Source organism: Leguminivora glycinivorella, chromosome 18 (genome assembly GCF_023078275.1).
Source record: "Leguminivora glycinivorella isolate SPB_JAAS2020 chromosome 18, LegGlyc_1.1, whole genome shotgun sequence".
Classification (NCBI taxonomy): Eukaryota; Metazoa; Arthropoda; class Insecta; order Lepidoptera; family Tortricidae; genus Leguminivora; species Leguminivora glycinivorella.
The window spans coordinates 6,485,563-6,498,923 of record NC_062988.1 but is presented as its reverse complement, the minus strand read 5'-3'; the positions used below and the strand labels follow the sequence as shown (position 1 = coordinate 6,498,923).

Genomic DNA, 13,361 nt, shown 5'->3' with positions numbered 1-13,361 from the left:
CGGGTTTGGACCTAGCTTAGAGCCTCGAAAGGTCTTTGCCTCATGAAGAGGCCCCGAGTGAGTTCAGGGTGCTAAAGTCCATGCTTGCTCACTAAAATATGTGTTAAGAACGGTTCCAATTTGGCATTTAAGTATGGGATCTATGGAGCTCATTATATTGGGAAATTTCAAAGTCTTGTCTAGTATATTTTCTTAATATTTCAAAGGAGAATAACTTGCCAGAGTATATGTAAGTTATAAAATAGCCAACACTTTGGACACTGGAAGACCGACTGCTCTTCGTGGTTTTTACGCCTTTACGTATGACACCACTTCTTTTTTCAATACAAAAAGAAAAAATCATGTTCTAAAACATTGTTTGCACGCCCTGAAGTTATACCAGCTTTGATAGAAACATCGCAGTAACTACAAAGTCTTCCTGGAGGAATAATCGCCAATTGAAAATTTCACCTGAAGTGAGGAAGAAACTGTTTACCACCAAAAATAAATTAGTAACCATCATCGGCACTTGCGCTCCGTGTCGTATAACAACGCCCCATATTCTGGATATTACTTATATGGTCAATTGCGGTTGTGAAAAAGGCTGCTAAACAATACGCTGTAGGTACGTGTTGTGGGTCTTACCCTGCGCAATGCAAATAATGCAATGTAACATTTGCAAAGGCAGCTGCCGAAAAAAAAGTATTTTGCAAAAATGATATTATAAATTATTATTTATTCATTATTTCCTTGTATTTTGATATTATTTTGTATGACTTTTATCTTTCAGTATAACCTAGACGAGAAGCAAAAAATAAGTTTTGTATTAATATATGTTTCCATAGCCCCCTACAGAAGTTGTCGGAGATTATCTCTAGCCTTGAAAAGGAGGAGTAATACAAATGTTATGTGTACCTATTGAAGTTAAAATAAGAATTATGACCATCAAAGTTTACGGGGGTTATCTAAATATACCTAAACTCGGAATAAAAAACGCGAGAGTCCATACATCTAGCGCGACTTCAAGTATGAATTCGCGCGCGAGAGCGCAATTTGTGCTAATCCGCCTGACCGTTGTGTATCAGCTGTGTTCACGGAAATAGTAACAAATGGATTGAAGGTAAATGAAAATACATCGCGGTAGATATACTCGAGAATAGGGATGAAGACTACATAAAAAATGGCTTTCTGTTTAGTCCGTCAGTTAGATCGTCCAAAAATACTGAACACATATTTTTCGCTTTTTCTAATTAATGAAAAAGCAGCATCAAAGTTCCGGAGTCGGGGCTTGTGACGTCACTTCTAAGTAAAAATTGTACCTAGGCGTGACGTCACGCGAAACTTCAACGCACTGTACCGTCGTCGTCATTTTTTGTCTAACAGATGGGCTAATTAGTTTTTTTTTAGTCGTCTCGCCTATTTAAGTGTCATTGTCATGCATAAGTTTCCATTTTTACACCTATATTTATCTTATTAAACCACACAAAGACACGTTTAAAGCATGTTTACAATAAGACGAATATTTATTCGAGAAAGGCTCAATGGAATTACGTGACTGAAATATCACACACACACACGTATAGCTTGTAAAGTATCACACACACACATGTAAGCCATGTCCTCCCAAGTGTTGTTTTAACAAACAGATCAAGAGAGGCATTATCTAGTTAGTTAATGGAGGACTTAATAATTTAACGACTTTTCTGTGAATCGCCGAGACAGCTGCTGCAGCGCTTCAAATCTCAGTCCCCGGTTCATGGTCTGTGAACTTTTTATGGTTGCGTTATAAACTGTTAATCTTTCACTGCATTTTTGTGGATTCTGTGAACTGTGAAACTTGTTGGTGTCAATTTGATTAATATGTTGAATGTTAAGCACCATAAGCATATGTTGAATCATAGATTAAATATAAGATCATATCATTCCATATATTAAAAAGCGACCGCTTAAGAACGCGCATACACTACACCACACATAGATGGCGCCACAAAAAAAATGCCTTGTTGCCATCGATTATTTGTAGAGTGGCGTTGTGTTCTTTCGAGCCATAAATCTCTGTCAAAAGTGACAACGCCATCTACAAGTAATATAATCGAAAGCTACAAGACATTTTTTTTTGTAGCGCCATCTATGTGTGGTGTAGTGTATGCGCGTTCTTAGGCGGTTTTAATGTATGGGAATGGGATAGTATGATCTTCTTACATTTAATCTATGGTTGAATGTAGACATGGCTGAGTGCAAAGTGTCCGAACACAAGAAGTGAGAGAAGAGAATTATATCTTTGTAAATTGTGCGATTTGTGCGTCTACATTGGGGTACTTTCTTATAGTAACTATAGTCTAATCCGTATGACATGGTATTTAAAATAAACATGTAATAAATTCACTGTGACGACAAGCGCATTATCATAACAGCTTTATAAAAATAATAAATTTTTCCCTACAGTTATTTTTACAGCTTAGTTCGTTAACAGTGAATAATCTCATCCACTCGGCTGACCTCAAAAGCATAAAAAACTGAAGCAAACACGTTTGAAGTGCTAAGTGCATAGAGCTAAGCTATCACCTATAAAAGTGCAGGTGAAAGGGAGCAGTATCGTGAACAACTTTCACTGATTTTAAACCTTGTTCTAAATGTATAAGGTTCACTGATGATCAGTGTTGCGTAGGGTTGTCATATGAAAAAAAAATATATCCTGACAAAGTCCAGAAATCCAATTCGCTACCAAGAACCCGACTGTCGGGTACACCGCTCGTAGAAGCGTAGCCGATTACATGGGTTTCCCCGTATGTAGCGAAAATGTCGTAGCGCCGCGTAGAGCCCGGTTTCGAAAGTGTTAAGCACCGCACAATCCGCACATCCAATATAGGAAAACAGGGAACGTCTACACGAAAATAATTTTTAGACGATTTTTTTTTCAAAATGCGTTCGCAATTCGCAAATGATGCCGGAGGTCGAGATGATCCAGGCTTTAATATTACCACAATTATTCCTATCTTTAAACCTATAGTAAGGAACTTGTCTTTAACATTTGATATGCTGTAGCTGATGCGGAAAGGAAAGGTTCTACTACAAAACTTTTCCTTTCTTCTGTCCAACTCTAAAATGTTAACTATCATCTGTTATAACTTTCCGTCTCGCTTTCATAAAATAAATAAATCCTAACATGCCAAAGACTTTCACATTACATGTATCCTAAGAAAATGTACCTTGTAGAAATAAACTAACAACAATACAATGCCAGTATCCGCGCCACGATGTATTTTACCTCGCGTAACCATCTCTCTACACAAATCCAAAATTTTATCAGTTAATGCTTAAGCTTTCTAAATATTATTTACTCCTATCTCACCAGATCAATGGCAACCCCAGGTAGAAGTAGCTAGTTAGAAACGATTGAAACGAAAACAAACAATGCCGGGTGGTCCTGCCCTACCGGCTTCTGACTTCCTTTTACCGACCTCGATTGGGCTTAGTATTAACTTTAAAATAAAGATCTGAATATTACTGAACCAGTGAGCTACAACCTCGGCCGTGTCGTCACTTTCCATCAGCAGGCCTAGCACATGATGGCCGCGGGAGTATGTCGCCGCGAGATAGACTACCTGTCCTTATGTCATTAATACAATTAGACAAAGACGTGTCATCTATCTCGCGGCGACATACTCCCGCGGCCATCATGTGCTAGGCCTACAGGTGCGACTAAGGTCACTAATTGGCAAGTTTATAATAATAATTTAAAAAAAATGTTAAATTGTTATGAAAGTTTAGATCAAGATTTCTTAAATTGTGGTCCAGGGACCCCTAAGGCATCCGTAGGATATTTCTCGGAGTTTCGTAATAGGTCAGTTACTGAACTTGACGAGGTCAATCAATACATAAAATTGTATAAATCGTGATATTGGTCTGTGACCACAAAAAAAACTTCCTTTTAATTTTTAAAGTATTTACAACCCAACAATTTTCTTTTCATCACCCACACACACACTAAATGTACTATTGTAAGCAGGCGGACCGTGGGTAATAGAAAAATCGTTCTCCCAAGGGAGTTATGAAATTTGTAGTACTGTGCTTAACTTTTTTACAATTAGTTACATATTTCTTACATTGCGAGTGTGATGAAAATCATTGTGTGTAACTCGGGGAGTTATGAATATTGCAAACTCGAGTCTTTAACTTACTCTCGTTCGTGTTCAACTTCCTTCCCTTGTTGCGCAATGTACTATTAATTATGGGTCTAAGCCAAATATTTTTTCATTCTAAGATATTATTTTTTGGATGAGACATAAAAAGGCTAAAATGATATCTAATGTTTCTATTCTACACTTAATTTTGTAAATATATAAATGAATGAATTAATGAATATTTATTTATAAAACGTTCGAGTTAAATAATTTTCTTCACAAATCAGTAAAATGGTTTTTTTCTCAGACATAGAAAAACTTTTTTAAATCGCACTGTACCTTAAACTATAATATTTAGATAGGGTATTTTGCTAACAGAAAAGACTATGTTATTTTTAAAAGTGAGTAATTATGCATTTTAAGTTTTTGTCGGAATTATACTTATAACTGATCACAGGTTTGGCCTAGTGGTTAGTGACCCTGCCTGCTAAGCCGCGGTCCTGGGTTCGAATCCCGGTAAGGGCATTTACTTGTGGGATGAGCACAGATATTTGTTTCTGAGTCATGGATGTTTTTTTATGTATATAAGTATGTATTTGTATATTATATATATCGTTGTCTGAGTACCCACAACACAAGCCTTCTTGAGCTTATTGTGAGACTCAGTGAATCTGTGTAGGATCGTCCTATAATGTTCTTTTTTTTTAAATATAATTTGTATAATTTATTTTATATACTTGCAACGTCTAGGAATCGGACCGAATTAATCGCAAAAAAAATTGGCCTGGATCCGTTGAGTTGAATTGTTTTAATTGTGGTTCAGTGACTATAAAAACTTTGAATAAATCCTCATCCACGAAGCCTACGCACGTGCTAATTGGCCACTAACACTATTGCACAACGTAATAGTTAACAATTAATAGCAATTACTTGTCGGAAACTGCCCATATATCGAGATTTTTTTGTACAATCAACGGTGTTGGTAAACTGTAAAGCTGGTGGTGTAAACTTTGATTTTATTTTAACTAGGATACCTAATAAAATAAAAATTTTAAACTCAATCTTCCTTCAACTTTAACTAACATTGGCAGTTCATGTACTACTCGATCTGACATTGACAATTTGACAGTCATAACGTTGGACCGGGCCGTCTAGTCAGTAGTTTTTTTTTAATGATATAGGCAAATGAGCAGACAAACCACCTGATGGGAAGCAAACAGCGCCGCCCATGAACATATATCAGGAGAGCCACTTATGCGTTGCCAACCTTTGAGAACCCTAAACACATGCTTCTTGAAAAACCCCAAGTTTTATTTCATTAAACTTTCATCACATGTACAGTCAGCATCCATGGTAGCAGATGAAATGACATACCAAAAATATCTGCCATCCTGAATAACTTTTTTAAATATAGATAAATCTTTACAGTCTGCAGTCAGACGTAGTAGTAGTAGTAGTAGTAATACACTTTATTGTACAAAAATAAGAACACATAATAACAGGAAAGAAAAAGAACACAGACATCATTTGTACAAAGGCGAACTTATCCCATTAAGGGATTTCTTCCAGTTAACCTTAGAGCAGTTAAAGGAGAATTGGAGACGGTAGACTTTCCTAAGCTAAACCTATACCTAACCTACAAACTATAGCAATATAGACGTTATATCATATAAATAAATACGTTATACATATAATACAGTTTTATGACTACCCTACATACATACACAACCTACCTAACCGCAAACATTCCGAAAGCCATAACTTTTTTAAATTAGCTTTTAGCATGCAACCGATTGACACTGTAGAAGGGGAGGTGGCAATGAATATGTACCTAATGCAAACGCTCAAGTTTGTCAAGTAGATCCTCAGTGAGGTCCAGAGCTGCAATGTCCGCATAATGGAGGATGGGAATCAACAGAGAGTGGGCTAACATGACTTTCGTGTGGACAGGAAGGAGACGTTTTTATTTTTATTAATTAAATATTTTTTTTTTTTTTTTTTTTTTTTTTTTTTTTTTTTTTATTAATAGTACATAGAGTACCTACAAAAAACTGAAAGTAATACAAACAGACCTGGAGGTTCATAAAATACATATGAAGTTAACTTAAAACAGTAGGTATGTAGTTATAAAACAGCGTAGTACATAGTATAATAAATACAACGTAGTTCAAAAAAGAAATATATAATATATTTATAGCACAAAAGAAATTCAATTGTACAAAAAGCACTTTGCTATTAATTACGCTTGACTTAACCGGTATATCCGAGTACACAAGTGAACTAGGCTGGAAGGGTTTGGAATTAGTCGCCTCGTATCATGAAAAGTGGAAGATTCTTCTAAGAGCCCTGTGTCCCTAGTGAGGGAGAACAAGATCACGTCATCATTATCATCAACCGGTATATCAGTTAAGTGAAGGAATAAATATTTAAAATACTATTACTAAAACAGATAACACTGTAATACAGCCTTGATGCTATAGACAATTTTCACAATTTAATTTTTGCAACAGTTGTGTAAGAAAACAGAACATAGGAACATTCAAGTATCTAATTTATTATCTAATCAAAACGTGGTGGGCTTTATCACTACAACATTTAGCAGGACATAAGAGCATAATTAATATAAATTTATTTATTTACTGAGAAAACAAACAATAAAGATTATAAGTTATGTTGCTTACTGAAGTTTTCCTGAATAACTCACAATTATTGAATAGAAAACATCAAAATAGACTATTTTCTGCCTTTATAAGCCTATAACTTCAGTTATGAAGGTCATAAAATATCCTTCCTTGGCACTAAAGCCTCATAATCATAATGTATCTGTAAACAATTCTCTTTCAATTTCATCTAGCAGTGTCACTGACAGACAGACAGATGTTTGGCAGTTATAATATTAAGGAGAGGAATTGATTCAAAAGTGTCTCATTGCAAAAATGAAATTTACTTTTTTAATACCATTTATCATCTAAATTGGTTCAGTAGTATCAAGTGTGATATGATAGGCAACCTGGTCATCATCCTCCTTGCGTTATCCCGGCATGTTGCCACGGCTCATGGGAGCCTGGGGTCCGCTTTGACAACTAATCCCAAGATTTGGTGTAGGCACTAATTTTTACGAAAGCGACTGTCATCTGACCTTCCAACCCGTAGGGTAACTAGGCCTTATTGGGATTAGTCTGGTTTCCTCACGATGTTTTCCTTCACCAAAAAGCGACTGGCAAATATCAAATGAAATTTTGCACATAAGTTCCAAAAAACTCATTGGTACAAACCCGCGACCTCCGGATTAGAAGTCGCACACTCTTACCGCTAGGCTACCAGCGCTTTTTTTTTTTGTTTTCAGCCCTTGACATGACAATCTTTAATGGTATAAGGACAGATTTTCAAAATTAAGTGGTTTAAAGTTGTGTTTTTATTTACAATGTTTTTATTACTGAAATATTACTAAATACATCATAATGATGCATATTTTTGTACTTTGCAATGTATAAAAAGTGTAGATGTGTAAAAAGTGATTGAATCTTAAATCATCAGGAATAGTTTGTATTGTATGATATAAAACTATTGATTGCCTTAATAAATATGTAGATTACATATATTATTTTACATCTTTATAGAACTCAGTAGTAAACTTTTTTGACCTGAGAGGTTTTGCAAACTGGTGCAAGACAATTATGTTTTTTTTGATTGATAGGACCATTGCACCTTCCCTCAAATATCCAGCATATCGGCTCTTTAAGTCTCCCAACATAGTGTGGTTTAAGTAATGGGATGGTTAGTGGATTTGGATGCACTGCTAGGTATGGTAGGTTTGATCCTTGTAAATATCATTATAGCGCTATAACAATATTTGCAAACAGGTTAAATGAGTGTATCTTTAAAATTAACAATGGCATATCATAGAACTAAGAAGATAATTATATAAGAAACTAAGACTAAACTTTAGTCTAAATTTAGTACTTGGATTTAATTTAGTATTTAGTTAAGTTTTTTGTACCTACTTGCTAATTTGTTAATTCGTTTCAGTGGCAATAAAGAAATTTCAATTTCAACTATTGCATTATGGAGGATAGTTATATTATATTATATTTTTATTGCAGTGGATTATAACTTGTTTACTTGTAAAATCAAGAGCAAAAATAGCAAAATACTACAAGATTTGATCTGATTTTACTAATGAGGCGCTGTTAGCATAATTTGAGGCCACAACCTACATTTAAATAGAGACTGATTAAGTCATTGGTTGATATCAAGTGTATCTTCAGTATTACAATCAAGTGTACTTAGCAATTTAAATAAAAGTATCCAAAGCTGGGTCAGTGTATAATCAAACATCAAATAAATTCTTGCCTCACACAACTTGTGTAACAACATAGTACTATACTAGATGTAAATATACTACATTATCAAGAATAATAAGGTAATAGAGGTAAGATGTCATGTGTGCCCAGTATCGTCTCGTAGAGCGACGTCTCGCTCGCACCCACACGCGACCACATCTACGCGTCCTCCTCACACCATTCACTCAATGGATAAGAGAAAGTAACGAAAGAAAAATAACACATCCCAGCCTCAATACTAAAACTACTACTGGAATTTACCTATTAAATGAGTAATAGAACCCTTTCTAGTACCCTATAAAACTTATAAACGCTTCAGAAACGAATATTTGCCATAGTAAACAACACGTACTACAAACTCATAACCTATACCTGTTTTATGACAAATTATTACACTATGACATTCATCCTGTAATTGCATATAAGGAGCATCTATCCCTGTCGTACTTAGATATAAATATATGAGTAAAAACTAAACATAAACAGGTAAACTAACCCTTTCTTCATGAGCCACCTTTGACGGCCCCAGTTGATAGAAGAAGTCTCCTCCCGGGAACACACTCATCCATTTTACATGCACTCAACGGTTAACACAATTTGTGTCATTTATGTTTTCACTAGTTGTCACAATCAAACTAAAATTCCACTTTTCGCTGCGCTAAACGCAGACGTCATTGACAAACAACCGTAGTGACGAGCTATTGCACTGGTTCACATAGCATAAGAAAACACAACGTATTTTGAGGGCCATCGCGTTGTTCTATCACATACGTTATCACTAGGGGCTGTTACTTTAATAATCACATACTTTACATGGGTTATTTATAAAAATAAAAACGTACAAAGCAAAAATTACTCGTACAGACAGCATTCGCGACGTCGCACACTCGCATAACGTAACGTGCGATTTCGTTTCACACACTACGATAGTGACAGTTGGGGACTAGCTGAGAAGCGGTCCGAATCAAGCTAAAACATCATTGCATATGGCAACACCACTACACTAATCGAGAGTTTAAGTATCGATTGTTATTTTATTTCCAATTTTAGGATTTCTATTACTGAGTATACTTCGGACAATGAGCGTAGACATTCATCAAACGATTACATTATTAATCCAATAGATGTCGTTAATTGCTTAGTAGTAAACAAGCCCCCCTAATAAAAATTCGTGTAAAATGCATATACTCATCCTTGACTTCCTTATGACTTAGATAATGTATTGAAAAAGGATGGATATATGCTAGTTATTTCTCTTTTTGGTAGGTGGTCCCTGGTTTTGTGTTAGCTAGGGATGTTACTTTGTCGATTCAATTATCGATAAAATATGCACTTACTTACGTTCTCACCTTAAAAATAATATAAACGTTATATATATAAAAGTAACGAAAACATACAATATTGATATAAACATTTCATTTGGATTATTATGTGGCTTTTTGGCTATAGAAGTCATATATTCATACATTCTTGCCTTCTTGGCTAACCGTACCTACTGATTGCAAATAAATGGTTTGTTTATGTACTTACCTACATAAACGGTCACTTCTCTTCTCTTACCAAGTCCTAATATTACATTATCATACCTATATCTCTGATCATAGGTCTGTATGCCTCCCTTTTTCTGTAACGTGAATAAAAAGGACGGCATGTTGTCTATGACTATATTTCTATGATAGTGTAATATCGGCCTAAATAGTTTGTAAAAAATAGAAGATGGGAGATACGAGTATAAAACAAATAAATACATTCTTCTCTTCTCCTTACGCAAAGACCTAAGTAATTTAATTCGTGTAGCATCCCTCTATTAATTTCTAGTCCACCACTCAAGAATCTACTTATACCTACTTACCTCAATAATATTTTCTCTATCAAATAGAAAATAAAACAAAACGGCAGTGTAGGTACCAAAATTTATTATTTCAATAGTTTCACCTATTTTAGTTGCTTTTTAATAATGTTTGAGAATTTCTGGAAAACTAAAAAATACTATAAGTTTAATTCACTATAAATGTTACATTACCATTTACCCAGTCTGTGATACCTGATCATAGTGATCATCATTAATCATTTTTATGTCCTTTTCCATGCAAGAATGTCAATAGAGTTAATGTCGGGACGTCGATAAAAATGACACATCACTAGTACCAAAACATAACCTAAAAACAGTTTGGAGAAACTTCAGAACAGAATTTAACATGGTAGTAGTTATTATATAAACTATGAAAAGATCGTATTTTATGCTTTGTTTAGATCCTACAAATAATAGTATCAATAACTGACCGAAATTCACTAATGAAACACAGCAGGTTCTTGGGAGTTTTCTTTTCTCCATGTACGTGAATTACAGTCCTTAATCACACAAGCCATAATCACACAAGGAACTTGAACACATCACAAATAAGAATTTAGCAGGATCATCAACTATCTATCAGGAATAAACACAATTAAATTAAAAATCAGCCAGACGACCGCCGAGATATTTGATCTAATATAATACGATTATGTACAATTGTCAAAGGTAGACACCTGGGGAGACATCTGGGGCCTGCTCCATTTCAGCTTCTTGGCCTTCTTTTTGGTGGAGTCTTGGGAGTAAAGGAACCGCGAGCATCGCACCTTGAACTTCGTGTTTCCGGTCTTCTTCTTCGGAAATCTAAGAAATATATAAAGTTGAATTTGTAAAATAGCTAAATAACAAGAGAATCATAACAAAGAACAATAATCATTGATGGCGTTTTTAAGGTATGAATATTGATATGTTATTATTGCAAGGTCGATAAAACACATCACATCACTATGCTAAAAAACATAACCTTTCCGAGTTTGAGAAAACTTCCAAAAAATATGCAAAAATCTATACAGAATTGAATAAGATTTGAATTGTATAAACTACTAATATGTACATTTATATTTCTGCCAGGTCGTATCAATAAATATTATCAAAAACTCAAGAAACTTACCGATGAAATGATATAACCTCTTGCGAGTTTTCTTTTCTTCCTGAATGTGATTTGCAACACTTGATCACACAAGCCATAGTCAGAAATGAAACTTGGAAGTATCACAAATATACACTGAGCTATTTTTTCCACGATCTATCAGAAATCCTCACAAAATAAATAAATATCGTCAAGACGACCATTGAAGTCGCGCTAAAAACTCGAACCAATATAATACGACTATGTACAGTTGTCAAAGATGGAGACCGAGTGTGAAATGACAAACGTATATTTAATTTTGCCGTATAATAAATGGACCCCAGGTCCGTTTTGACATCAGCATTTAGGGACAACCTTCGAGAAAACGAAAGAAGTTGTGGAATATGGTCTCATTCGCTCATATAAAAAAGGTAATTGTGTGGTGTGAGTAAGATACATGTCACCGAGCTCTTATTTTAGCATGGCTTCCATGCTTTAGTTATACTTCCGTGGTAGTAAAATTATGCCTAATTACAGCTGTTCCTGAATTGTAGACTTAATTTCAAGGCGCGACAGTCTAATTAATGTGTTTGAAGCTTTCATGATAGGTACATTTAATTTAGGCAGACCTTGAAGAAGGCATATTTTAATTAGCATTTGGTTAACGAATGTATTTTCGTTTATCGAGTTAGCAACTACCTGCCTACCTGTGTAAAATTTGACCTATGGCACAATATACTTACGTATCCTAAAGAAACAATTATTGATAACGCAATTCTTTTCATTTAGATTCAAAAAGAAAGGGAGTTACACGCTATCGGACGATGGTAAAGAAATTGCGAAATTGCATTATAAACTTATTATTTCTTACATGATCTTAAAAAGCACCTTCTTCAAGTGAATTTAAATTTTAATGAGTGTCTTATCCTTTTAAAGTAGCGTTACCAGCTGATAGGATAGGGTAGGGGGTAGTTCATTTGGGCGATGGCCAAGAGGAGGGACTTACATTTAGCAAAAAAAGCAAGGACGTGAAAAAGTGGAAGTATGGGCACGCGTTGGGCAGACAGAATAACGTCTGTGACAAAGACTACTTCGCAGGCTAGCATGCACCGGGCCCAGGATCGAGTGGCGTGGAGACAACTAGTGAAGAGTGTCCACATTCGTCACGTCCCTCAGCTATGAGGATACGACAAAGAAGAAGAACAAATTTTACTCCCATTGAAGAGATAGGCACTGTATATATTTTCTTAGGCTTTAATATTCATTTGAGCACACTGAGCAAGTTCTGTAGTCCCGAGTATTATACTTACAATAATAATATAGACATAGGTAGTATAGGTACTCAGCGGCGGCGCGAACAAAGCAACATACAATTTGTAGAAAAATTTATAGCATGCCACCATCGCCAAGTGACAAATTGCACGTCACTTAAACAACTGTCAACTTTGTCTTGTCAACAGATGTTTTTGCTTTGAATACTTATTCCGACTTTATAATTATCAAGTCGTGGCGTGTCGGGCACGAAATGTTCGGACTTCATATATCAAGTCAATGGCGGCGAAAGGGTTATGGATGGCGCCACTTCTACGTAATTGTCAGATGTTAGACATAAAATTCGAAAACATGGCAACATTTTTTTATAGAAATAGTTTGACATAGGTAGATCCTCAAATGATGCTGTGTCATAAATTATAAATATCGTCACTACTTTGAAAAAAACTTCTGTCAATGAAGAAAATTATGTAGTAAATACACATAGAATGCATAGAGACTTACTACGTTTTAACTTTGAGAAGCAGTGTGAGATATGAGATTTTTTCAAAGTAGTGACGATATGTAAGTTATACAGAACGAATAGATCATTAGTGTGACATCAAATATTAAAATGGAACTTATCAAATTCCATAATTGTCGCAATTTAGAGCATTTTTCGTCAAAAAAGTGACGTTACGAAGAAAGTGGCGCCTCATTATTTTTCTACTATTTTACTCACA

General features: G+C 35.1%; 1 protein-coding gene across 2 annotated transcripts in view; it reads right to left on the bottom strand.

The window, feature by feature from the left end:
- The window catches only part of LOC125235989 (AF4/FMR2 family member 3), a 412,908-nt gene extending 403,577 nt beyond the window's left edge, over positions 1-9,331 (bottom strand). For both annotated transcript variants that reach the window (XM_048142664.1, XM_048142665.1), the window contains exon 1: positions 8,943-9,331. In XM_048142664.1, coding sequence (XP_047998621.1) covers positions 8,943-8,953 — 11 coding nt within the window. In that variant the 5' untranslated portion in view covers positions 8,954-9,331. The remainder of the gene's footprint in view (positions 1-8,942) is intronic.
- Positions 9,332-13,361: the final 4,030 nt, after the last annotated feature.